The 27572-nt window shown below is 49.8% G+C and overlaps 1 protein-coding gene across 1 annotated transcript; it reads left to right on the forward strand.

Moving 5' to 3' along the window:
• Positions 1-2864: 2864 nt before the first annotated feature.
• On the forward strand, positions 2865-26877 carry PRAG1 (PEAK1 related, kinase-activating pseudokinase 1). The gene is made up of 6 exons (XM_074589643.1): positions 2865-2945; positions 5435-5829; positions 7214-9048; positions 17946-18103; positions 21358-22076; positions 25544-26877. Exons 2-6 carry the CDS (start codon positions 5473-5475, stop codon positions 26579-26581), a joined length of 4107 nt encoding a protein of 1368 aa, XP_074445744.1. The 5' UTR covers positions 2865-2945; positions 5435-5472; the 3' UTR covers positions 26582-26877.
• Positions 26878-27572: the final 695 nt, after the last annotated feature.

Here is a 27572-nt window from a genome sequence, read left to right on the forward strand (position 1 = left end):
AGAAGCAGTTTCCAGGGATGTGAGCATTGACCAAAGCAGCTTGCTGAGTGGTAGCAGGTATTAACATCCCAAGAGCCTGCTGAAGGACGGCCCTGTGCTCTTTCGCCAGGCAGTAGGTGCTGGCACTGGTTGCCCCTGGCTCCATCACGGGTGCATTTATTCTTGATGCATATGAGCAGGCAGACCAGTCGCAGCACAGACAATGCCACCCCGCCCGAAAAATCTACCACCTGTGACACCATGGGTGAAGCCGGGGTCCTGGCAGGGATAGGAAGACGCCCCAGCACATTGGGGACCATGGCCAGGAGGAGATCTGTGCACCACAGGTGGAAACTAAGATTTGCTCAGTCACACCATGTGGAGCATAACTGATAAAAAGGTGTCACATTTTTTCCTGTTGTTTTTTTTCAGTCCCCTGGAGTAAAAGGCACTGTTGGCACTACCAATCTTGGGAACCAGGCAGCTTTGCTGGCCATGAGCAATGCTGAACCCATCTCAAGAAAGCTTTGCTTTTTCTTGTCTGCCCACAGAGAAACTCCCTGTGGGTTTGTGCCTGTTTGTCTTCCTGTTCTCGGGGGGTTTCTCTTACAGCTGGCATGTTGAAAACAAGGCTCGGTGATGGTCTTACTTCTGCCAGCGAGGGATGATGCTTGGAGCTCCAGTTGGCCTGAAGTTTCCCTTTGTGCCATCAGGGTTGCTCTGAGCCATGTGCCTTGTTGCTGAGTCGGCGTTCTGGAAAAAAATACATTGGAAGATCTATGGCTGGCCAGGACCTGTGGTCACTTCTTAGCGGGCTTTGGGTACTGTTTTCTACTTGAGAGGGCTTCTCTAGTGCAAGTTTTCTTGGCTATTGAGAAAATACCTAAACCGAACAATGATGACTAACTGTACTGGAGAAGCCATGGGCATTTACAGACATGCAAAAAGCCATCATTCTTGGTCTCAGACCTTACAGAACAATTGTTTTATGAAAAATTGAGGTTGTTCTATTTTCCACTGAAATGTTTGGACATAAAGACAACTTTACTAGAAAAAATGAATTTTTCTTATCCCATAATCCCAAGGCCTCTGGCATGGGAAAGGCTTTTCTACCTGAGGTGAACATCTCAGCACGCTCAGTAGGTCCAGTGCTGTTCCAGTGTGAACCTAGGATGAATTTTAAATCTGGTTTTCCTTCCCTAAGGTGTCCCTGACTCTTCACTAAGAAGGCATGCTGAGAAAATTATAGCCCCTCAGCTATTAGAAAATTATAGTGTTCTTATTGGAAAGAGCGGAGGCTCTTTTTAAATTTACAGGTATGAAATTCAGCTGCTTGAATTCGGGGAAGTTCACCATCCCCCAAAATTAGCACAGCCATACGGACCTCAGCTACAGCCTCAGCTGGGCTGGTTAAAGGTGGGTTCTTTCATCCAAACCTTTTAAAATAGGGAAAATGTCAGAAATTTGGGCCGCTCATTTTCCCCGCTCACAGATGAGTCGTGGCTCTGTGCAAGAAGAGAGGTTTCTGTCATGATGAAGGCATTTCAGAGAGCTAATTTACTTGTTCGACTGGGCGCGCTGGCACGGGGATCCTGCGTGCAAAAAGATACAGCAAATTGATTGCAAGTGGTTTGCTTGAAAGAAGAAGCGGGAGGTGTGTTAAGCAGATGTCTTCACGGCAATATGGCAAATTAAGTGGAGGAGTTCCCATACTTTCCTGTGTTTCTGCTTACTGTGGGGTCTCTGGGCTATTTTAATAACTGATCAAAAAAGAAGGGAGAGCACAAGCAGACAGCCGTAACGGTGGAAGACCAGCCAGCCGGGATGTTTGCAAGCAAAAAGGGTTGCAAGCTGCGGTACTGCCAAAATTCCCTAAAGGAGAAAAATTTACTGGGATGATTGGCTCCCAAGAGGCAAATTTTTTCTATGATAAGTGCCATGCACGTCTCCAGCTTCAGTTTTTCTACTCGGGGCTTGGATTTCCCATTATGCAAGCCTATTTGCCTTTTTAATCCACTACTTTCTTCTGAAATGTATGAGACTGGGAATGCTTTGTTGCACTAAAGGAGAGGTGGCTTAAGCAAGAAACTGATCTAAGGCCCTGACCAGGGCAGGGGGAAACCTGGGGGCTTTTTCCCTAGTTTCGGAGAATTCGGATGCTCAAAACTAGACCCACAAAGCAAGCACCAGGGTGGGGGAAGACCACTCCTTTTCCAGCCTGTACAGACACTACAAGGAGCAAAACCTCTTCCTGCTCCCTTTTTATGACCCCCCCAGCCTCCCAGGCCAACAGAAGTTTAGGATTTTCCAGAGATGCCATCTGCATTGTTTGCATGGTGGGGTCAAATCCTGCTTTCAGTCGCTGCAGAGTTTTTTTCCTTCCACAGCATCCCCTCGGGCTGAACTTCACCATGTCCTTGTCTGGCAGCCTCGGCGCCGATGAGTGCGCTCTCTGGCTCCCAGTGTCTTCCAGTTGGGTCCAGGACCGTCCTCAAGCCTGGTGTCGGGGGTGTGGGGTGTGCGTGTGCTGGCTGTGTCCTTGCGAGGGGTGGGATGTGTGTGTAGGGCCCTGTGGGGTCTGGGGTACGTGAGTGCCTGCATCCCCCCGCGGGGGTTGGTACCCACGGGCGATGTCCCTGAGACGGTGCGTGTCTGCGTGGGAGCTGCTGGGGAAGGCGGCGGGGCGGGTGTCGCTGCGTGTTGCGTGTGTCCCTGCATCGGGTGGGGTGTGCTTTGTGCCGAGGGGAGACACGCGTGTGCGGGGGGAGCGGGGCTGCCGCCCTGCCCCCGCTGCTGCCCACGCCGTGCCCCGAGGGGGCGGGCCGGGAGGCGGGGCGGGGCGGGGCGGCCGCTGCCCCCCGGCCCACGCGGGGCCCCGCTTGCCACTCGCCCGGTGACGGCGGCGGCGGCCGTGGCCGGGTGCAGCGCGGAGCGGAGCCGAGCCCCGCCGCCGCCGCGGGAGGCTGGTGAGTGCGGTCGGGGGCGGGCACCGGGCCTCCGCCTCCCGGGACAAAGCCGGGCTGGGAGGGACCCCGGCCGCCGCTCGGGGCCGGGGCGGGGCTGCCGGTAGTCCGGGGCCGTGCCGGTGCCCACCGAGCATGCGGGCGGAATGTGGGGCGGGGGGAACGAAGCCGGCCCCGGGTGCGCACCGGTCCCCACCGGCACCGTGAGCCCCGGCGGGCCCTGCCGGTTAACTTTTCTCGGTCCCGGTGGACGCCCGGCGCCCCGGGGGGCCCGTCCGGCAGCCAGAGCTGCTTGGAGGGTTGGGGGTTTCTTTTTGGGCCGGAGCATCCTGGTGCCGCATCCTAGCATCTCTCTCCTAGATAGCAGGTAGCCTTTATACCGGGTCCTTGCCGGTGCCCCGGGAGGCGCGGGGGTTCCGGGGGTGCCTTAGACCTAGCTCCTGGTTCTCGGCTCGCCCGGGGCGAGGGGGGGTCGAGTTTCCCCGCACGGCACCGCGTGGGTTGGTGTGGGCTGGGTACCGGCAGCCCCGCCGGTGTGCGGACACGGGGCCGCCCCGCTGTCTGGGCAGCGAGGAGCAACGGCTGGTTTAGCTGCAGAAAGGGAAATCCCGGCCTTTAAAAGGCAGTTGGCAGCGCCGATTGTTAAAGCAGAAGTGAAGAGTTTTTTCTGGCTCCGGTCCCTGCTTTCCTCCCTTTGATTTTTCTTTTTTCTTTGCTGGCTCTCATCAGGACACTTGTTCAGCTTTGGGTGATGCCGGACACTGCTTGCTAGATCTGAAAAGAAACAAAGAACAGAATATTTTTTTCAAGATGTTTTTTTCCCCCCAGCAAATAGTGTTAATTTCGTTGAATATGTCGCGGTATGTCCAAGAGCGAGTTGCTGTCCTTTGGTTAATTTAGACTCTGCGAAGTCCGTGGAAAAACCTCTCTAATACAGTCTCTTCCCTAAAAAGAGAGAGGCGTGCACCAATCTGATTTGTGAATCCCATTGATATCCCCCCCTTTTTTTTTTCTGCTCTTTTATGAGGTAGATCCAAATTTACCAGCCTGCCAGACAGAACGAGTCTGCAGGTACTAATGCTTTAGCCGATCAAAGCCTCCCTTCCCAAAGGTGGCATTTGCATTCAGATAATGCTTGTGGGTCAGTGGCTCTCACAGCCCACGCCCCCACCCCCTCATCGCTTTGTCCCATCCAAGCTCTTATTCTTTCTTTTTGCCATGCAATAGGGTGGCTGTTGCAGAGGCTGCCCAGGGCATCTCTGAGCCCTGAGGCAAGAGGCTTTACAGAGACGTGGGCTGGTGTAGAGGTCTATGAGGGTGCAAAGGTGTCCATAGCCATGGTGGTGTTGCGGTATGCCTGTGTGGAGGGAGCCCTGAAGGATCAGGCTGTTAAATTTTGCTCTTGTGCCATCAGGATTTGGGTGTAAAAGTGCCTGTTCACTTGGAGACCCACAGGGAAGGAGCCTCAGTTTGCATTGGGATCAATTGACCGGGAGATGATGACCTGAAGTTGGTTGGGTGGGGAAGGACTCTGTGGAGAGATGTGGGAGACTTGTGTGCCCTGACACTCATAGCAGCCAGCTGCAATTTTCCTGATCTAGTTGCATTTTCTCATCTTCTCTTCCCTAATCCACTGAGCTTTGTGGGAGACCTTGTCTGAAGTGTCTCCAAAGTTGTTAGCTCCAGGTAGCTACCGGCTGAGTGCGATCAAACTTGGCTGTGTGGGGAGGGGGGGCACAGGAATGCAGGAATGTCTTGTTCCTGGGGCATTTCCTCCTGGGGAAGGAAGATGGGAATGGATCCTTGTCTGTAAGTAATCCAACAGCAAAACGTTTCTCCCCTTGCAGACAATGAATCGTTTGAGCAAGCTGACACTGTTATTTGTGGCTCCTGGCAAACCAGATAAGAGCTTTCTGCCAAGCACTTGCTCAAATCAGTGCCAGCCCCAGCCTTGCTGATTGCCTTTCTCCATTGCACTGGGTGGGAGAGAAGCCTTTGTGTACCACGGCAGTAATCACAGTGGTGCGTCTGGGTGAAGCAAGGTTGTTGCTGGTCCCCTTGGTTACACCACCACTGATTCTAGTCCTTGTATCCCCAGGCCTTTTTATTTTCCAGAGGGAGGATGCCACTTTGGAGAAGGAATTTTCCCCACCTGGCTCTGCTTGTGGGGCTGTGAACAGCTATTTCCAAGACCTCTTTCCTTTACCCTTGATCTAAACATTGCACGAGGCTCGTTATACATGCTCGTTAAACAGGGAATTAAATCACATAGGAATGCTGCTTGCTTGATGTCTTCTCTATTACAGAGCTATGCTTAGAAGTTGAGGCTTTTTAAGTGATTGTGTGGGCTTTAGCTAAGCTGCGAAAAAAACCTTGTAAACAATAAGCCTTTGTGATGAAGGCAGAGTAAGTGTAATTATCACCTGTCCTATTAAAAATCCTGGCATTTTGGGGCATAACCGAACTAATCAGACAGTGTTGTGCTTTTCCAGATAACTAGGTGATCTTTAAGAGTGGCTCTGGGAAGCAAATGCAAAATGAGCAGTGGAGGACAGTGCAGAAGACGCAGAGGGCTCTTGGTCTGAGCCACAAGGATTTGAAGATGTCTGCGTGCAGTGACTTTGTGGAACACGTTTGGAAGCCCGGCTCCTGCAAAAACTGCTTCAACCCAAAGAGTTCCCATTGGCTGCAAACACCCCCAGACGTGGGAGCTTGTGGTGCGCTCCCGAATGGAGTTAGGACCAAGCCTGAGAGCCCCACGTTGGAAGACGAAGGTGTAAATACCTCCCCCTTCTCAAAGCCAACAATTGCTGTGAAGCCAACTATGATAAACTCAGATGTTTCTGACGCGTGGGCAGATGTGAATATGAATGCAGATCTGTCACAGGTAATGATTAATCCAGCCAAAGCATGACTTCCCGTTACTTACCTCTCCTCTGGAGTGCTAGGAATATCTGTTAAAACGGTTTCCTTCCCTTTGTTTTTCCTTCTGGTCTTGACTCGGGCTTTTAAGCCTTATATTGGCTTCTCAAAGAACCTTTGGCTGAAGCCGAATGAGTTGTTGCTCACAAGGCATGTGCAAAGGAGCTTAAAAATACATTGTTAGTTCAGGAACTTCCGGATTTTAAATGAGGATGCGGGTTAAAGTTATTTTCCTGGGAAGTTACACTGGAAAGAAATCCTGTCTGGTTGCAGTCGGTGCTAACGAGATCCACGGTCTTCATGGGTGGGGAGGAAAGCGCCTTACCTTCCTAGCCCAGCTCCTCGGGCTCCCAACCTTTGCTAGAGCAGTAGTGCCCTCTGGGTGTAGCACTGCTGCCTGCCTGCAAACTGGCAAGCCCTGGTGGTGTGGGTGGTTCACTCCTCTCCCTGCCCGGTTGATATCAGCACTTGCCCCAGCCATGCAGGATGAAGCCTGGGCTGCTGTCACCCTGCCCGTGACGTAGGTGTGCTGGTATGTCCACCCTTGTCCCAGAGGAGGGGTAGGGCTAGCTGGCTGTCATCTTAGCCTCCCGTTGCTCTCCCCCGCTTCTCTTCTAGGGATAAAGGGCACACGAGTGCAGGGTGCCATCGTCGGTGGGGTTTGAGCTGTGTGCACAGTTTTGGCCCCAGGCTGAGTTTTGCACTACGGGACCAGGTTCTGCCACCCTGGGAGGGGGCGTTTCTTTGCTGACACGCATTACCCCCTGCCTCTCCTGCTGCTCCTCTCCCTTGGCAAGCAGGATAGATGTCCCTCAGATGAAGAAATTTCGGATGCATTTCCCCGCCTGCTCCCCAGTCCCTATTGCTCAGCGTAGCCAAGCTGCTATCCCAGGATAACCTGTGATATTCTGTGTCTGTGCTCTGGACCGCGCGACTTCAGAGCAGCAGTGTGAAATGAAACGAAAATAAGCAGAGGGAGGTGCAAATATTCCTTCGCTCTCTGAATTGTTAATTGCACGGTGATTCGCAGACAGGATGACAGGTTGGACACGTTTCTGGCAGCAAACCCACAGAAAGAGAAAGGAGAATGCCTTATTTCAGTGCATTGCCATTGTTGGTAATGCAAGGATTGAAAATGGTCCAGGAAATAGGGCAAGTGTAATTTAAGTAGAAAAGGTTTGCAGTAGTTATTAGTGGGGTGAGCACAGAGCAAAACAGACTCCGAACACCAGAGGACTTTTCTGTGGAGCTGGGTTATTTTCTCTTTTTTTTTTTTTTTTTTTAAATATTTCTCTCTCATTTTGCCCATGCACATCCTGACAGCACACTTGTCTCTTTGGCTCATGCAGGTCAGCTGGGGCATGGTTTCTGGCAAACACCTCCTTTTGAAATCAGGAGACACACAGCGGATCTGCCTCGACGATTTTGGCAACAGTGGTATGAGAAAGCCCTTCCTTCATAGCCCGCCGAGTGACTGCTTGTCTTGCTGTCCTCCTAGCTACACCATGGTGGGCCTGCGCAGCCTGGAGAGTCGAGTGGAGAGAAATGTCTCCATCCACAGCCTAGTGCTTGTGGGTGAGGTGGGCAAGCAGGAGGACAGAGCCAAGGACAAATTTGCCCTGCCGCATCGGGCCCTCTGTCCTAATCCATCCGCCTTGGGAGACAGAAGCGCCACAAACTCCAGCAAAAACTCTTCTTCACAAGCCAGAGAAGGAGCAGTGCTTCCCTTGGAGGGCGACTGCGGTCGTCTCTCCTCTGGCTTTGAAAGTGAAGGGGGTGAGTACTGTTCAATCACAGACTGCCGCAGAGAGCACCCCGTCTCGCGGGAGCCACGTTCTGCGGAGGGGAAGGGTGGCCGGTGTGAGAAGGAGAACTCTGCTCCCTGTGGATGGAGGCAGTGGGATGCTCCAGAGATTCCCAGGCCAAGTGGCAGGGCAGTCAAGTTCAGCGAAGAGGAGCGTAGAGCTGTGAACGTGGCCTTCTGCATCACAAAAGACCAGGGTGATCCTCTCCCCTATGCCCTGTGTTCAGAGAGGAAAAAGCTGGCTCTCCGCTCTGAGCCTGCTGCCCTCCCTGAGAGCACCGGGAGCAGCAAGGCAGCTGCCTTTGCTTTGTCCCAGGAGGACGAGGACTCACCTCTCCCTGGAGACCCCTCTGTCACCGGAGGCCCCTGGCCTGAGGATTCAAGTACTCCTCAGCAGGCTCTGGTGGAGCCGCAACGCCCTCGCCTTGCTGAGCCAGCCCACGGTGATCCCATCTACGCCGAGAGCACCAAGAGGAAGAAGGCACAGATGAAGGCTGTTGGTGGACAGGCAAAAGTGGAGAAGCTGGCCCGTGGCACTGGCAAGGAGCAAGCTGATGGGACATGGAGGGATGGCGGCTGGGCTTTGGGTGGTGAGAAGGAATTCCAGGACACCACTGGCCAGGTGGCGGCAAAGATAACTATAATGACTGCACACACTGAGGATGATCACAAGACAATATTCCTCAGCAGCCCTGACTCAGCGGTGGGAGTTCAGTGGCCATGCATCAGCCCCACTTCCCACACTGATTTTGGGGCTTCATCACCTGCCACTGAGCCTGGAGACATTTTTCAAGCATCTGGAAGTGAAAACAGCACACGATTTCATCTGGCAGCTCCTGCTAAGACTTCAGTTACTGAGGGTCCGGCCATTCCCCCAAAGATGTCCAAAAACAGCCAGCCAGGAAGTGAGGGGAACCGTGTGTCCCCAGTAAGCTCCCATGTGGCAAGGTTTGGTGATGACAACAGCCACGATGGAGCTGGTGTTCAGCTGCTGCCACGGAGCTGTGCGGATACAGGTGCCTTTGGGGCGTCCCCTTCTCCTTGCCCTCATGTCAACGGGGCCTCTGCAGAGGAGTCCAGCAGAGGCCTTCCAGGCTCATCCTATGACAGGAGGCAGAAATACTACACCCCAACGTGGACCAAGCAGTGCCGGATAGAGGAGGAGGAGGAGCAGGAAGAGGAGCAGGAGCTCTTAACCCACACATGGGCAGTGGGAGCTGAGAATGGAAGAGCTGGTGCCGACCTTGTGGATGATGGCCCGATGCTGGAGAGCCAGACTGGGATCAGCAAATCATCGTCTTTCTCCTTTGATTTCCCTAAAGACAAGAGCAGTGGTGTGGAGTTTGCACCACCGCCACCGCCGCCAAAAAAGCAGTCCAGGTACAGCCCTGTGAGTGTGTGCGTGGTGGTCTGTTAACTACTTGCAATTGGGATGTTTGCTGCAGGGATTGATTCACTAGGAGGTGCTTGTTGTTCTTTTCTTCCTTTTCTGTTCAAAGGTGGGCTTTCAGGAGCATGGGAGGTGACTGCACAGCTGAAAAGCCACATACTTTTTTGCTCTGAAAAGCTGTCATATCTTTGCAAGTCCTGGTTCACATGCCGTGCGTGCTTGCAACAGCCCTTCAGGGCTGCACGTTACGGCCTTGGGTCCCAATATTCAAGTGAGAACAAGGTCCGTGCTTGGAATGACTGGTGTTTCACAGGTCAGCTTCATTCTGTCTTGGCATAGTCCCCTAATGTTGAATAGGATAGAGAACCTGGGGTTGTGAGCTGCTTTTGTAGGTGGAACTGGGCAACTTCACTTGGTGCTAATAGCAAGGGCCTCTGAAATCCTCATTTTCAGTTTGGCTCTACTATCTTTTTGTTTCCGAGGTTAACTTTTGAAGCTGCGGTTTCCCAGGGAGGACTCCTTGTAGGCAAGCAGGTAATTGGAGCTCGCCTAACGTGTGCTCACCATGTGTGGGAGCCGCCTGGCTTCAGGCAGACTTTCCCCGCACTGCTGTCCTGAAGTCAGGTTTGCAGGCAGGGTGGCAGCAAGCCCTACAAAACAAATGTGAATGAGGGAGAGCTGTCCATCTGGGAAGGAAGTAGCTCTGCTAAGCAATTAAAAAAACAGGCTTCCGATACTGTGTGTGCATTCAGTAGCTGCAGCTGTGTGGATAAAAAAAAAAAAAAGAAAAATGGAGGAAGAAAAATTTATTTCCTTGCCATGCAACTAATGGATTAGGTTGTCTGATCATGGTGGGGAGGGATACTTTCCCATTCTCTGTGTGTCCTGTATTTGCTTTATTGTGTGCATCAGTTTTGTTACCTGAAACTGTGCATTGCACAACAGATTTGACTCCAGCTCCTTGATTTAAACATTGGGAGAAGAAGGGATGGGTGTTTGAATGAAAACTTGCTCTTGGGGTCCATGGTCAAACTTATGCATAGGCATCAGAGACCTCTGGGTTGAGACTGTGGTTGAGTTGGCCCATCCTCTGTTTTGTTCTCGCACTACATTTTCAATGTTTTTAGGGTTGGCTAGCCCAGGGAACTAGCGTTTTAAATTGGCCAAGTGATGAACAAATTAGGTTTCTCAAGGAAAGGGAAGGGATGAACAAGAGACTTTAGCTCTCCTTGATGCTGGGCTTCCTGCTGTGATGCTGCACACCTGCTGGAGTCAGAGGAAAGAAAAGGACCACAAGCAAGTGAACACACGGGTGAGCTTTATTGCCTTTAAAATCAAAAAGAACACAAAGATGTGCTTTAGTTTTGACCCTGTGAACTTTCATGGCTGCTGCCACTTGGTGTCTCCTATAAGCCTGTGGCTTGGGATTGTATTTGCTACATGAGGTATTGTTGAGGCCCAGCAGAGCTGTGATGATACGATGCTGTCGAGCAGCGATTACTTAGGAAATGCTGAATTGCCTGCTGAAATTCCTTTCCCTGCAGAGCAGAGGTCACTGGGCAGGCCAGAAGGGTGGTGGCACTCAAACTCAGCAATATCTAGCCCAGCAACTTGAAGTACTAGGACCTCCTTCTGCTCATCGAAGAGCAGCCATGGAGAGCCCTTTGTCTGTACTGGGGGCAAAGATGCTTCCCTGGCAGTGCCCGGAGTCTCCTTTCCGCCTTCGTGAGGGCTGGGAGTGGAGACAGGGGGCTCCTTGATGTGTCAGGGCGTCTCCTTGGCTGGGTGTCTTGGACCAGTTGTGCTTCAAGCCAGGAGATTGCCCTGCTGTTGCCATCCACATGGAGTTGCGATCTGTCCTGAGGGGTGTGGAGCATTTTCCCCTCCTTGGAGGGGCTGATTCATGCTCCTGGTGTGACTGGGCTATGCCAATTGTTAACAGTTGCTTCTGAGTCATCCTGAAAGCATCTGTGTGCTAGAAAGCCTGTGTGATATCAGGCAGGGAAACTGAGGTTGGGGAACATGTGGCATCCATGACTGGGATCTCTGGCAAAGCCATAAAACCTGGCGGGTGGTTGAGGTAGGTGCTGGCATTGCTCTTACCCTCTGTGGCTGTAGGCCATGTGTTCTGCTTCATGTATTTGTCTTCTGAACACCTTGGTGCCTGCAGCTGAGCCTTAGGGCACCTTAATCAAAAAGCATATTCCTCCCTCCAGCTACAAAACCGCTGTGCAGCCGGCCTGAGGAGCAATTTGATCAGATGGCAGGTTTCGCAAGCCATGCAAACCCAGCTGGTTGCTTTGTTTGTCTGCTTTGAGGATGCTCTCGTTTTCATCTCAAGCGTGGCTTCTCTGAGCATGTTGCTGCAGGAACTAGGGTGTTGTTACCTGTGCGTGGCAGAGGGATGGCTGGCTACACGCACAACTGGTTAAAATCACCATAGCGGAACTGTGATACCCTGGGCAGCCATTGCTTGCAGCTTCGGGTCATGACATGACTCTGACCTGGTGCTGGAGGAACATCTCTTCTGGTCCTTCTGAGGTGCAGCCAAATGCCTGAAGAAGGGAGGAGGTCTTGCACACAAAGATGGCTCGGACACATCCATACTCTCCTAGTCCTGGGCAGTCTGTGGGCATATGCTCATCCACAATGGCAGAACCACTGATATTTCTGTTAGGCTTATTTAGTCCCTCGCCGAGACAGAGCACTTCAGCCCAAGAAGTTCTTTGGTGGCACAGCTGCAAAGGCTCCTTTGATAGATGGATGGAGATAAAGTCAGTGTAGACCTGGTTGTGGCACAGTTTTGGGGCTTAGCAAATCGGGGTTCATTTCAGCTGCAGGAAAGGCGTGTAACCATCCTTTTTCCTTCTAGATCTCAAGCTGCAGCAAGGTATTTGATTTCATGCTGGAAAATGAAGCCTGCCTGTTTGACTTTCCTAATTAAACTTAATTGTTTGTTTTAAAGAAAACTTGCATGTGTGTTCAAACTGGTTTCAAAGCAGAAAAAGAAAAAGTGAGTCTGTAGATTTTGTTTTTTTCATCTTAGCTCTAACAATTAAAAGGGGAAAAAAATTTTTACAGGGTAAATTCCTGCCAGGCACTGAGGAAACTCTGGTCATGCAGTAAGCATGGCAGAAGGAGTGATTTTAGAGAGTTTTTAAAGTTGGCGGAAAAATGTAAAATAATGGATTTTTGTCCTGTTTCGTCCTATGTAAAGCTGCTCTGGACCTCTTGCAACTGTTTCTTCATACAGTCCTTTTTCCCCTGCTTGTTTGAAAGATTATAGATATTTAAGGTCTGCCTGGTCTGAAATGAAATGGAAAATGAGTTTAATTACAAGAGGAAAGAGATTGGAAAGGGAAGATGGTGGCTGGTCTTTTTCCAAAAGCTGGGAAGGTAGTTGGCCAAGGAAAGGGCTCACCAGAGGAACTAAGATTCCTAGGACTTGCGTGTGCGGTGATGATTTGAAGGTTCTTCAGTGTGAAATGCTCTAGCATGGCTTTTAGTTTCTTGGCACAAGGAATGAATCCTTGCTGAAATTTATGCCTCTCTTATGCAGAGGGTCAGGCTAAATGATCCTCATGGTTTCTTCTAGCCTGCAGAACCTTGATGGTTAATTTGTTTCATGTGTCTCTTAAAAAAAGGAAACAGTGATGCTGTTTTGCATCTTGAGCTGTTGGCTCTTGAGCTGTTTTCATCATAATTAATGCTACTTGCAAAAGGCAGTGCCATAGATAGCTTCTGAAATTTGCTGAATGTGCTCACTTGGGGTAATAAACGTGTGTAGCATGGCGCATCCTGGCACTCACCATCACTGAAAACAGGACAACTAAAGTTGCGATGTGCCAAGACTGCATGTTGCAGTGCTGCTGCTGCCGCCGCTTGTTGCCAGAGGGAACAGAAAACAAGAGCGTTACAAAAACCGACCGTGTTGGGAATTGGATTGCCAGGAAAAGAGCCAGGTTTGTTTCTCGCTGGGGAGGTGGTGCTTGCTGGCTGGTGGGGCTGTGCTGTGTGTTCCTTGCCAGGAATCGGTCTCTGACAGAGCAGCGCTGCACCTGAGGCAGAGCATTTCCATTTTCTTACCATTCCTGAGGCACCCGTTTCTCTTTGGAGCTCAGTGTCAGGATGTACCTCGGTGACAAAAGCAACCTGGCTACATGGAGATGCCGTGGCAATTACAAATGGAATTGGAAGTCACACGGGTCCCAAATTTTTACCCCGTTCTTTTTGACTGGATGACAGCAGAGACTTGCTGTGTGGTCTGGGACAAGCCAGATTTATTATTATTAAAATAATAAAGAAATGAATAAGAAACTCTGGATGGAGTCTATTTAAATACATAACTAATAATTAAATAAGTTAATAAAGCAAAGAAGGGAGGATACTTCTTGAGCAGGAGAGAGAAACACGCTCCAGGACAGGGAGGGAATACACCTTTTGGATTCCCCCCGTGTTTTTTGTCTGAAGCTAATCAGGAATTTCTCATGCTGCTTCCGCCAGTGGGTAATTTCTAAAAGTTTGTGATTTGTCAGCCAATCTTTTGGGAGAGATTGTTTCTTTTAAAATGAACGTCACTCACTTTTCTGTGTGTTTCCTATCTTGCCTCTTAAAAAAGCACAGAGATGGAAATTGAAATGACATTCATTGTCCTCTTCACCACATCAGAGCATTCAGTGATTTAATTTTTGACCCATCTACCATCTTAATTCTGCACCCCATCCGAACTTCCCCTTGCATCCCCAGACTCCAAACCTATGTTTCAACTTAAACTGCGCTACATAAAACCTTTTAGGTACAGGGAGGAGCAGTGTAGTCCTCTGGACAGAGCTTGGAGTGTTTCAAAATCTCTTTCCCCCACCTTGATTCTGGTTTCCCCACATTTACGAGCTGGTAGCAGAAGGATAAGTACAAATCCAAGCCTCAAATGTTGTAAGCTCCTATATGCTGTTTTTTTTTTTTTTAACTGCTCTGTGCATCCATGAGAATATGTTGGAAGAAACAGCAGTGGAGAGAGGAGGAAGATATAATTATTCACATTTCATGATAGACAAGCATATGGTACAATGGTGCTTCCTCTTGTGCAATCATTATGCCCAGCCATATGTTGTGTTTGATGCTATAATGCAGTCTGGATTTTTCTCTGTGCTGCGCATTAGTTTCAGTATTTTGTTTTGGGAGGGGGTGTCCTGTTGACATTATCACTGGCCTTCTCCTGAAGCACAGTTTGGTTTGTGGTGGTTTGTGTGTGTTCTCTGCTCTCCTCTGCTTCCTTCCCCTGTGGCATGATTTATAAAGCTCAGCATCTCGGCTAGCATCTCTGTTGTTCAAGTCCTGTCATCTGTGCTGAGGAGTGACCCTCCCCTGCCGGCACTGCAAGGCTGGGAAACCCCTGTAATGGGGCTGCAGAGCAGGCGCTCCTTGTGATCAGGTGTCCGCATGGGGAGAGATGCTTCCAGCATCCTCCACTGCTGCCAACAGGCTGTGCGTGTGATGGCCGCTGGAAAGGAGCAAGCGGGAGCCTTGCAATTCTTGCATCTGAGTGGACGACTCCCCCTCTCAAAACCTCCCTGCCCCTTGCACTTCTGGAAGGTAACCAGATCTGCGTGTCAAATCTTGGGCAGGGAGTTCAAGCCGAAGGCATTCCCGGAGTCTGAGGGATTCCTGGGGCAATATCCCAAGGCACATGTGTCTGCTGTGGTTAGGGGAGCCGTGCTTTGGTGCCATCTCCGCTCTCCCTCTGAGAAGTGCAAGAAACTAAACACAAGGCTACCACTCCGATATGAATCACAGGAAAGATGAAGCATGGCACGGCTGGAGATGCAATGAGAGGCATGGCAAATCATCCGGATCCCTTTGCAATACTACAGAACTCCAAACTGGGGTTTTTTTTGTTTTGTTCTGTTGATTTATTTTTTTTTTTACAGGACCACTGTTTTCAAACTTGACTTGTTTTTTTTGTTTTCATCATGGGAAAACTGGGGAATAGTGAATGGGAAGGCTTGCCTGAATATGTGAGCGTGTTGCATGGAGAAAGTTGAGTAACTGAAGTGTATTTAAAGCCATCAGAATAATTTGGAGAGCTGGAAATCCTGTCTTTTTAGGTTACTAGATTGGGAGAGCTGACTCCTGTGACCTGTTCTTTATGCACTGGCACATGAAGGAGCCTCTCATGCTGCATTTGAAGTTGCCAGTTACATTTAAGGTGCTGAACACAGATTTTTGAAATGGAGGTAAATTAACCACTGCTACGTTTTCCTGAAGGGGACTGGAGCCCACCAATGTTAGCAAGCCAGTGAGGGGCAATCCCACTGATTTTTTTCAGGTTTAAGATGGATCGATGCTCTTTATTTCCAATATCCTTTGGTGAAAAGGGCAAGATGGAGAATAGCAACCTGTGCCCTTGCAGTCAGGCGTGGTGGGAAGGAACAGTAGCAAAGCAGGCAAAGTTCAGGTTAGCTGTAAATCAGGATCCCACGGGCTGTCGCAGTGATGGGCTGCTCAGCTCTTGGGATGGAATTTTACTGGAAAGGGAGAGTTTGTCCCTGGCAAGTGTTTTGAGTAATTCCTTGGTATAGTTGGCAGTATTTTAATCTGTGCAGGCTGCAGCCTGGGCTTCAAACAGCTCGTAGGAAAAGAAGGAGATGTAAAGCTGAGATATTTCCAGGCGGTCTTAGCTGGCCCGGCTGTAACATCTGAAACAAGAGCAGGATGTCGTTTAAGCCGCAAACAATTTCTATTTCGGTGTGCCTATTCAGGAACTGCATTTTACATAAGTCACCACGGTACAGAGAGGAAACGGGGCTCTCTGTACATCTGACTTCACCGCAACGTTGGGCTTGGCAAAGGCAGCAACCAGCACGGTGCTGACAGGCGCCGCGTTGCGCCCAGGTTGCTTGGAGGAATAGGTGTGGCCGCGCGCGGTGGACCTTGGACCGCACCGAGCAAAGTCCCATCTCTCTCTGAGTGCGGGAATGGTAAGGCAGCTCTGTGGATTTGTGTTTAAGTGATGGGAAGGAAACAGAAATGCACCAACTGGTTTTTGTATGGGGCGAAGGGGTGGGGGTGGGGGCAGTGGGGAGGGGAGGAATGCGTTAGAAAATCTCTCATGTATGCAAATCGAGACTCTCTCTCTTGCAAAATCTTCTTCTTTTCTTATAGATTCAAAAGCTTCCTTGATTCTTGCCAGGTCAAACAGTGCACCCGCGTGGGTGTGCGCCCGTGCATTTTTTTCCCCTCCAGATTGCTAAAACGTCTAAGAAAGTTATAGGATAAAGATATATCTTTGTAATAAAAATTAAAAAAAAAAAAAGAAGAAGATTTAAGTCCAGCTGGTTGCCTTCAACAGCGTTAATCATAACAGAGCTAAAAACCTCAATGTGTCTCTTTCACTCTCTCTCTCCTTTTATTTTTTAACTGTGACTTGTGTGGTGCATTGCAAAGTTTTGTAAATCATCCCCAAGAGGCTTGCTGTGGTAAATTCATCACTGGTGCAAGACCAGTGTCTCTGACGAGTTATACCTGAGGTGGTTTTTAGAGCCTTATTTCATCAGCCCCTGAGTATTTTTAGACCGAGGCTGCTGAGGCAAATGAGGAAGTCTGGCAGAAGTTTCTTCCGGGCTTCTCATATGCTCTGCTCTCCATGTGGTGGTGTGGACACGAGTAAGTGCTTTGTCTGGATGGGGAATTAAGCATTTCTCAGTCTTCAAATAAAAATTGTTCATGGCATCTGCTGTGCATGGGGGTTTTGGAAGAGGAGAGATTGTGAGCGTGGACAGGGTGCCACAAGAAAACGGTCGTGCATGTCTTTTGTTTGTCTTTCTCAGCAGCCGTTCAGCCGTCTGATTAGGAAACGCCGGATACCTTCCAGCAAGATAGCTGGTGGAAGTCCTTTTTCTTTTTTACAAGTCTGCCACTAACCTTTTTATGTTCTTAATCAACAACGTGTTGAATTTTATCAGCAGATTGGCAGTTTTACTTAAAAAATGTGGACTGATAACCTTCATTTGCTGGCCGATAGAGAGTCTGAACCGTGCCAAAGCTAGGAGTGTTTTTGTTCTGATTTGCTGCCCGATTTCAACAGTTCTTGTTGTTTTCCAAGGAGAGAAAAATGAAGAAAATGCAGGGGAAATTCTTTATCTTAGCGAAAAGTCCTGCTTGCCTACAACTGGTCACTTAAACTGTGACCTGGCAGGTTATAAGCCCAGTTTATGGTTGGTTTATTTATTTAATTTTTTTTTTTAGATAGAAGCTGCATGGAAAACTGTAGATCTTGTATTAAAAGCTGCATGGTAGGCCCTGAGTTTGGCAGACACTTGTTTTCCGCAGAGGCGCTTCTTCTTTTGGAAGGTGTCAGTTGTTACTGCGATGCACTGAGGAGACAACAGCTGCTAGGAATGGCCTCTTCTTCCACTTATGCCTCCACCTTGAAGGAATTGGGTTGTCACACCCAGCCTCAACCTACCCTTCTGTAAAATGGGAGGAGTGATGCCACTCCCTTCCCTTGAGAACTTTACTGAAGGTGAACACTGGTGGGTCCCCGCTTACCAGGGACGGTGGACAAGATGGGATGTGATCCAGGACCCCAGGCAAAGGTGGCACAAACTGGGGCTGGATGCTGTTGTCTCAGTGGTTCTCTCTGCTCAAGCACAGCTGGTTTGTCATGGCGAGCTGGCACGGGGGCTGCAAGGCTATAACCTGCTCGGTGTCAGTGGGATGCAATCCTCAGATGACAGAGAAAGAAGACAAGTGCACAGGAATGAGGTGCTGTGTCACAGTAAAAGGCTGCACAGTGTCTGTATGGATGGGCAGGGACCAAGATAAGGCTGCTCTTGGCAGGGTATCTTTTGCCATCTGTCTCCTGACTCTTCTTTTTCACTCTCTCTAGGCACGCTCTAAAAATGAACCCGAATAACGCTGAGTTGGAGAGGGTCAGCAACAGCTCTGCCGAGAGCCTCAGCCCACCTTTCAGGAGCGTCCACGTCAGCTTCACAGCTGGCTCCACCGACAGCCTCGACTCAGACACGCAGACTGGCAGTGATGGCAGTAAGTGACAATTGGGTGTGGGAGAGGTAGCATCGGACCTGAGGAAGGAGTTACCTCCATCCTGAGGCCTGCTGCTGGGGCAGCATCTTCAGAGCAGGGATCATGGGGGTCTGATCACCTAGCAAGCCTTCATCTTTCCATTTCTCCTACCCTTCTGCCTCTTGATGCACTTAAGATGAATGTGGCAGAGTCAGGCCAGCATCGCGGACTTTTTCCTCTTTCGTTTGGCAAGTGCCAAAATCATTCATCCTGTATAAAACATATATATCCTTTGTCTGGATAAAACCTCCATCTGAAAGCAGTTGTCCTAATCCCGCTTGTGCTTCATGCGTTGCATGAGGTAACAAGTAGTCCTGCCATACAACATCTTCCATAGGTTTGAGGAGTACCAGAAGGAGTCTTGTGCTAGAGGTGATCTCTCCTTCTCATTGTGTTCCCAGTCATTTCTTGAAGGGGAAAAAAATCTGCCTGCACTCGTTTAAGTGAGATTAAAAAGTACTTACTATGAAGTCACTTTTTTCATCAGTGCGTAACTTAGACATGCACTAACGTGTTCAGCAGCTCAGAAAGTATTTCCTTTGCAAAAGCAGCCTTCGTGTAGTGGAAGTTCTGTCTTTCCAAGAGCAACAATGTGCAGCAATAAAATTAAGAGCCAGAGCTCTGTAAACTCCATTTTTCCACCACTAACTTGGAGTCCGAGAGTGAGACCATGCCAGGAAACTGTACAGAGGGAAGAAAAACTCACATATGTTGGATCTTTACTTGCTGGGCACAGAAGCAATTTCCTGTCAAAAATGATATGGGACAAGAGGATTCTCTGCCTCCACTAACAGAAGCAACTGTTTCAACTCATCTTGGGAAAGCTGAGTTTTTAAATGAATAACGCAAATGCAATTTTCCTTGCTGATGCAGGCAAGAAGCTATGCAGTCAATCACTGACTGAGGTGAGCTCAAATTAATTGGCCATGCTGTCACATGTTAAAATACGAAATGAGCGGGAGCTTTTAAGCCCTTGACATGCAGAAGGACTCTAAGCTGAAGGTGCAGAGCACTGTTGGGAAAGCTGTGAAAGGGTTTCATTCGTTATCCTGTTCTTGGGACAGAGCCCATCAGCACGTTAAAAAAAAAAAAAAAAAAAAAAAAAAAAAAAAAGGTAAGAGCAGTTTGGCATTTGTGGGCTAGGTGTGTGGACCGGTTGCCAAAGCTTCCAGCTCTGACGTTTGTTCTGTAAGACTCTGTCAAGTAAATCTTGCCTCTTGAAATGGGGATTCAGCTGCGTGTCCTGGCAGAGATGCCTCTCTTGAGTTGCTCTTGGGCTGCATGCCGAAGAATTTCTCTTGGCTGTATCCTCTGTCAAAGCCCCTTGAAATGGAAGTGGCAAGAGATGCCATGCTGAACGATTCCTACCTGTGGCTTTTTGACTTGGTTTTAATAGAGGGGATCTTTCCCATGGACCAAGTAGGGTGTGATGCAGGTGTTTGGGTTTTCATTAAAGCTTGGGGCATGCATCTATGTTGAGCCATGGGCTCCACAGTTACCTGTGCAGCTGCAGAGCAGCTGAAACTGGAGAGCAGTCAATTGCTCAGCAACTGGGTGTACAATGCAGGCAGACACCTGGGGCAAGGGCCCAACAGGAGTCAGATAGCTTGGCACCCAGGAACTGGGGCAAAAAAGATGTGGTGATTCACAACACTTCCTACAGAGCTGTTCCTACAGAGCATGTTGTCAGAAATGGGATGCTGAAACTACCTTGCATGGGGAAACTCATCTTCTACAGAAACCAAAATCAGTGCTGCTCATTCCTGGGGTGTCTCAACACTGTTGCTTGGGATGGGATGTAAAGCAGCAGGAGCATACAGGCAGCCTTGGCAGTGGAGGGGACAAATTAAAATTGATGTCATGCTACCAAACTCTGGTGGGGAGGGACAAGGACAGATTGTGTCAGCATCCACTCTGGTAGCTGAGATGACCTGCCCTCACCTCGTGTGGGCTCAGGCGGTGAGCAGCTAGCAGGGATTGCTATTCTATCACAGCTGGTATGGCTTTGAGCCTGCATGTGGCACACCAGGACAGGCTGGGAGCTCAGGGATCTGCGCTCCTGCACTTGGAGGTTATGCGTGAGAGCTGGTGAGTCACTAGGGTTGTGACAGAGACAAGCGTCTGCCTCAGGTTGACATGAAACTGCCCCAGGGCGTTCCTGTGGAGAAAGCAGAAAGCCACTGTGAGGAAATACCTGCTGACAGCTGAACCCTCACCAGCAGCCTTGTGAGGAGGAAGGATGGCTTGCTACCTCTCTGCAGCTTTGGAAGCAGGGTTCGAAGAAAGCAATAGATCCCGCCATCAGCTGAGCTCGCTTGGAGCGAAACCCCACCATACAACTTTCAAGGTCTACACTTACATGCAACGTGTTAGCAGAGCTCAAGTTTATCAAGAGTCCCGCCTGTGTTACTTGTCTCCAGTCTGGCCAGGGTAGGAAAAGAGCTGCTACAGCTTCCTGAAATGAGCCAGCCATTCCAACACAATCTATGTGCAGATGGCAGGTGGAGCTGCTTGGGATTTAGTGGTATGTAGTGGGGCCAGGCTGCTGTCTGAGCAAAGAGGTCCAGCAATAAGCTGGGGGACAGGCAGCAGCAGGGAGGCCAGATTTTTTCAGGAGGATGGAAATTGCCAAAATCCCAGGCCTTGCCCAGTGACCCTTACCCAGTGTGAGGCAGAGAGACAGGTTCAATATAGTTCTTGGGCTGCTCTGGTACAGCTGGAGGGACGGAGCTGTGTAGTGTGAGTCACTCCCTCCTTATCCTGCCGTGCTGCTGAAGTACTGGCTGGCAGCTCCCAGGTGAGACAGGCTGTGTTTAAGAGATTGTCCTCGTATCCCGAATGCTTCGTTCTTATCTCCCTGTGGATGACATCACAGCTTAAACATTTACCCTCTACTGGCTTTTTACTACTCTGTATGCAGTTCACAGGGGAGTGGTTTCAAGGGGGGAATTCCTCTAGATGGCTGGTTGCAGCCTGCTTTGCAAACCTGCTGTATTAAACTGGATTCAATCCCTAACCCCTTCAGTGAAGCTTTACAGTTGTGAATAGGTGAGGACTGTGCGCTGGGCTTAGACATAACCTGGCTGGCTGCTTTGTTCCTGGCCAGGGCCCTGGGAGATATAGCTTTTGGGGGTGGTAGGGCCATGGAGAGGGACCTGCGCTCCCAGCCCACAAGGGCCACTCATGGCATCTTCTTGTGTGTCACTGTCTCCTAGGGCACTCGTCTGAGCCGAACCACTCACCTCCTCCAGCTGAGAGTCAAGTGTTTCCTCCTGTCCCTTTCCTTCCTGCCTCCGGTGAGGATGGTCCCTCCTCTGCCCCCAGCTGCCCACCCCCTCTGCCCCAGAAGAAGACAGTGAGCAGAACGGTGTCCTCCCCAGATGGCTTTTTTGGGGGACAGGTGTCTGCCAGCCCCAGGCTGAATGTCAGCCACTCCGAGAGCAATGTCTGCCTCCGAGAGGAGTCTCCCTTTGTCTACCCAGCTAGCCTGGGCAGCCGCCCTGTTGCCTTCTCCTCCTCCGAGTCCCTGGAGAAAGGCTCCAAAGGAAATGGCTACTGGGGCTCAGCCACTGGTAAAAGCACAGGGGCTTGCGTCCCCAGCAGGAACCTCCAGTCGCTCTCCTCCTCGCAGCTCAGTGTGTCCAGCCAGGTGTCATCGGGCTCCAGTCTCCAGCTCCACAACCTCCTGAGCAACATGGACAGCAAGGAGGGGGTGTATGCCAAGCTAGGGGCCCTCTACGCCGAGTCCTTGCGCCGCCTGGTTGCCAAATGTGAGGACTGCTTCATGCGGGAGCAGAAGAATGAGCTGCACTTCAGCGAGAACAACTGGTCGCTCTTCAAGCTGACGTGCAACAAGCCCTGTTGCGATTCGGGGGATGCAATATATTACTGTGCCACCTGCTCCAAGGACCCTTCTACCACCTATGCTGTGAAGGTAAGCCCACTCCCAGGAAGCATCCAGGCTTATCTCCATCTTCCAGTTGGGGAGGATGAGGCAAAGAGCTGCAGGGTCCAAGGCTGCATGGGAGTGTGTGGCTGAGCTGGGATTGAACCTTCGAGCTTTTTTTTCCCCCTATCTGGTATATGGATTTGAATGAAAGAGTGGGAAGCAGACTTAGGTGGGTATGCCTTTGAGAAGCACCATCAGCACCCAGTGGCCTGTTTTCTCTGCTTGTCTTTCTCACGGGTAAAGCCTGGCAAGCAAAACCCCTTCCAAAATTGCCACTTTTTCCGTACCACTTGCAAAGGTTAATTTGGAGAAGTAATTTTCGTTGTAACAGATGCCAGTCAGATGCATGTTGCTGCAGACCAGTAGGGTCTGAAACCCAACCAGGTTCTCTCTAAAAAAAAACTTTGTGCAAATACTATGTTGTAAACTCAGAGGCATTTGCCTCTGATGACACAAACTGATGAAATGATGTTCAAAAGACAGCATTTTTGCCTCTGCCTGCTTTTTAAGTGAAGTCTGACCCAGAAACCATGTGAGTGCATACATGATCTTGAAACTGCAGGCATTAGGGTATGGCAGATATCAATTAAACAATGCGAGGCTGACCCAGACATGCTGTGTGAAGTCAGATCTGAAATATTTTCCTGTAACTCTATGGAATCCATGTTTGAAATGGAAACTTGAGGTACAATAGTTCAGCTCTTTGAAACCTGGATAAGTAAGCTTATCCAACCTGTTCTATGGACATCCTGTGGACTTGGGGGTTTTGACCCATGTTACTACTTGAATACAAAGCCTTTAATTTCTATTCTGTCTTAACCCTAGGGGCATCTCATTGCTGCCTACTCTTCAGGTTGTTCTCAAAACCTAAAGTAATTCCCAAAAAAGCACTGTCAGAGATGCATTAAGCAAGGAAAAAAATATATCTTTTGTGAATCGTTTCCACCATTAAGAACCCCAAGGGGAAGTTTTAGTTAAGTAATAGCTTTAAAGCCAGTTCATATTCTAAAGGAAGTACAGAGGGGCTGTAAATAACCAGAATGGTATTCAATGAGATCTTGCACCAATACCTCTAGTCCAGCACTCAAAGCTGCAGCTTCTCTTGTGTGTTATACCTAAATGCATTGCAACTTTCCTCCTGATACCTGAGAACTGCGTGGTGAACTGGTGCGCTCCTTTTCAATCTGCGGTTCCCTGTGGCACTCGCACACCTTTGCTTTTGCCTGCTGTGTTAGGTGGGGTTCAGAGGCTCAGCTCTATGGCTGTAGTGCATGAATTCTTGCCAAGGCAGAAACAGCACATTTCAGTCTCTTAATGGGACTGCGCTTTGGGTCCCTGCATGTGATGTGGGATTACTCTGTGCCCTTGGTATGCTGCAAAGCACCTTAACAAAGCCAAAACCATTCCAACAGGGCCGTACTCTGCGCCAGGGTAAAATGAAGTTGTGTACGTGTTTACACGTATGCATGCATACACCTTCTGCAATGTTCCTGTGTGCCACCTTCCTTTTGGAAGCCAAAGTAGAGAATAATTGTGAAACTTTACAACTGGCTGATTCCTAGCTATCCCTCCTGGCTCCTATACAGATTTTCCAACATGAAAGAGATCAGAGACCTGTAGTTAAAATTAGACTTGGAGCGCTTGTGGGCAGAGGATCTGACTTGAGCCCAAGGAGCCTGCTGAGGAGCAGGAGCCAGAGTTTGGGCCGTGTACAAGCAGACATGGCTATGTATAAAACACTCAGAAGGAGCCAGGGTTACATGAAATAGCTTTAGAGAAATTAAGCCAAGCTATGCTCCACACCTTGGCTTCTTTCTCCTCTTAAAGATGCGTGACTAAGCGAGCCCCAGGCTCCTACTTGGAGCTTGCTGCATGGAGGATGTCTCTGGTGCAGCCAAAGTCATGAAGAATGGCTGTCTGGGGACGATCTCCCTGTCTTCATTTGGTTGCAGTTGTTCTTCCAGAGACTTCTCTCCTGCAGGAGTTCCTCCCCCTTTTCTAAGCCTTACACATCTTCTCTATGTGGGAAGGAACAAGCAGGTTTGTTCATCAGTGGGCTGGAAGGCCTCCTCCACCTTTGGGGACCTTCTGTGTCTTTCTGCATCCCGCTGCATTAATCTGCAGTCTGCCTAGCTCTCCAAAGATTGTCTTTCCACAAAATAAGCATGCAGCCACAGCAGGGTATTTTTCTTTAGAAAAGAGAGGACAATAGGGATTTGAAATGCCCTGTCTCCACAGTATCGTCTCATCTGAGTGAATTACCTGCAACTGGCTAGATTCAAACCCTTGCTAGAGGAATACAAAAGCAGCCCGCTTCTCCAGCTCCTCTCTATTCTTGCATTTAGTTTAACTTGGAGGCAAAATTGATTTCTTGTCCGATTTTGCACGCATGCTGTGACTGGCAGTGGCACGCTCCAGGGTTTGAAGCCTTTTATGCTGAGTTTCAGCCTGTTGCTGATTCCTGTGGGTAAGATATAAATACATTGCTAAATTAAAAAAAAAAAAAAAGTACTGTATAATAGAAATGCCAGAAGGCCCCATAAGCTAATGGAGAGTCCTATAATAAACCTGAGTTTGAGTTTGTTTAGTCTTTAATGCAGTCATAAAGCTAAAATACAGAACAAAACGAAGATAAGTCATGTGGGTTTAAGAGAATCCAGATTATAAAAAGCTTTTTCCCCTCGAGTTTGCTGCACTCTCACTTATTTCTAAGCCTATTGTTAGCTCCCGCGTTCTCTCAGGTGTTTTTTCCCTGTGCTGGTAAGCGCAGCTTGTTGCTGGTTTCTCTTAGCCATTGATCAGGGGTTTGAGAGTAGTCACTGACACATGGAACTGGAGTGGTTGAGGAGGATGTGAAAGTGGCTCCAGGGCTTAGGATCAGACAAGGATTAGGTGGGAAGAAAGTGCTGGAGGTCTCTGTCCACCCCTTACTCCAAATGGTGCCACCCTCGCAGTCGTGTCACGTCACATCGCGTGGGGGCTTTGTTCAGGCAAGTGTTAACCATCTCTAGAGATGGAGGCAGCACATCATCTGCCACAGCCTTTGCTTTTCCCTCTGCAGAACGTGTCCTGGGCTGCAGGGGGGAATCTCAAAGACATCCAATATGTAAAAGCTATCTTGCTTCTATCAGCAATGAAACAAAGTCTCCAGAAGATAGTCATGGGAGGATTACCTTCCTCCTTTCCTGCAAGTAGTGGGCATTGCCTGGCAAAGGAAGCATGCCCAGAAACGTGACCCAGCCATCTGGTTGCTAGGGCTGGGTTGTTGCAGGAGAGAGCCTCAGGCCAAGAGATAATTTGAAGTACTGAAGGGACCAACACGCACCCTGCTTCTACTAATGTCTTCCTTAGCATCTGTAAATCTCAGTTTAGGAACCCACCTCTGAAATTCTGGTCTCTGCCCTGTCTCTGTCAATGGCTGATGAGACTTTTCTTTTGGACTCTCTTTACAGATTTGTAAAACCCAGGAGTCCAAGGTGGCAGCTTCGTACTGCAGCCCTGCAGTGCCAGTCCACTTCAACATCCAGCAGGACTGTGGGCATTTTGTGGCCTCCGTCCCCTCCAGCATGCTGCTGGCCTCAGATGTGGGGAAAGGCATGCCTGGGGATGGCCTCCACCCCTCCCGCACTGCCAGTGAGCACGACTGCGTGGTGGTCATTACCCGGGAGGTGCCGAGCCAGACCACCGCTGACTTTGTGAGGGACTCTGTGATGTTGCACCAAGCCAAGCCCGAGCTGTATGAACGTCGCGTTTGCTTCTTGCTCCTCCAGCTCTGCAATGGCCTGGAGCATCTCAAAGAGCATGGTATCATCCATCGTGACCTGTGCCTGGAGAACCTCTTGCTTGTCCCTTGCAAGTCCCCCATGAGCTGTGTGAAAGCCAAAGATGACAAACACTTACCCCGCCTCATCATCAGCAATTTTTTGAAAGCCAAACAGAAGTCAGGAACTGGAGACTCCAAACTGAAGAAGAGTCAGGCCCGGCTGGCCCCGGAGATTGTGTCGGCTTCTCAGTACAAGAAGTTTGACGAGTTTCAGACTGGTATTCTCATCTATGAGCTGCTGCACCAGCCCAACCCCTTTGAGGAGAAGGTGCACCTCAGGGAGCAGGAGTATAGCCCTGAGGACCTCCCTGCTCTGCCCAGCCTGTCCATCTACTCCAGGGGACTGCAGCAGCTGGCCCACCTGCTACTGGAAGCGGATCCCATCAAGCGTGTGCGGATCACCGAGGCCAAGCGGATGCTGCAGTGTCTGCTCTGGGGGCCCCGGAAAGACCTCACTGAGCAGTCCCTCAGCCACGAGGAAGCCCTCCGCCGGGTGCTTCAGAACTGGGTGGACATGAAGCGTGCCCTGCTCATGATGAAGTTCGCAGAGAGGGCTGTGGACACAGAGCGGAGCATCGAACTGGAGGACTGGCTGTGCTGCCAGTACTTAGCATCTGCTGAGCCGGCCTCCCTCTCACATACGTTAAAACTGCTGCAGCTGCTCTGACCTTGGATGTGTCTCGGAGGCAGCTGAGGGCTCCCGGTTGCCTTGAGGCTAAAGGTGCACAGCCCCTTTACAGGCGAGAGGCTTGAATCTCGTCTGCGAATGCACATTCAGCTCCTGCCCCGCACTCCGATCAGAGGGCACAAGACACGTTTAGTACCCTCAGCACTGTTAATTTGTGAGCAGGCAAAACTGGGAACCTGCCCCTATTTTGGGGGATTTTTATTCTTTTTTTGTATGGTATGGTAAGTCTGTGGACTAATAAACTCCAGCCTGCGTGTGTGCATGTTTCTAATGAACTCAAGGTACTTGAGTTAATTTCTGTGCCTGTGGGACAGTCCTTTCATCCTCATCTCCCCTAAAGAATCAGAGCCTTTTTGCCTGGGAACGCCACCCCTCTCCGGAGTGGGCGACAGGGACAAACGGTTGGCTGTTTCTCCTGGGAAGCAAGAGCAATTCATATAATGCTCCTTTGCAACGGAGAACCAGGAGGGGCTTTCAAATTTACTTCTTTCATGGTTTTTGGCATCCGTTTTGCTTCTCACTTTAAGAACAAAAATTACTGTTTGTTTCTGTGTATCAGCTGTATTTTCCACTGTGGGCAATTCAATATCAGCTGCCTATTACCTTCATTGGATACTAACACAGCGTGGCTTTACTGTCTAGTGGTGCAGCCACGCAGGCTGTTGATTGTGAAAGGGTGAGAGAGAGCCCAGGATGGGTCTGTTCATGAGGGTGATGCTGCGTGCTGGGAATTACCGCTTGTAAAGTTAATGAAATGGAAAATCCCCAATTCACCCCCAAGGCCTTGTGGGGGGAAGTCAGGGCCAGGTTGCTTTGTTTTCCCCATCCCTCCGCCTCCCTGCCTTCACCTGGCAATTCACCTGTCCCTTGTGTCTAGCCCTTTATCGAGAGATGAGCTGGCATGTGAAAGGCCAGGGCCACTGGCCTGTGGTCTGGGATGGTCTTATTGCTGCTGGTGTTTGAATTAGAA

This window comes from Larus michahellis, chromosome 5 (assembly GCF_964199755.1).
Source record: "Larus michahellis chromosome 5, bLarMic1.1, whole genome shotgun sequence".
Taxonomy (NCBI): Eukaryota; Metazoa; Chordata; class Aves; order Charadriiformes; family Laridae; genus Larus; species Larus michahellis.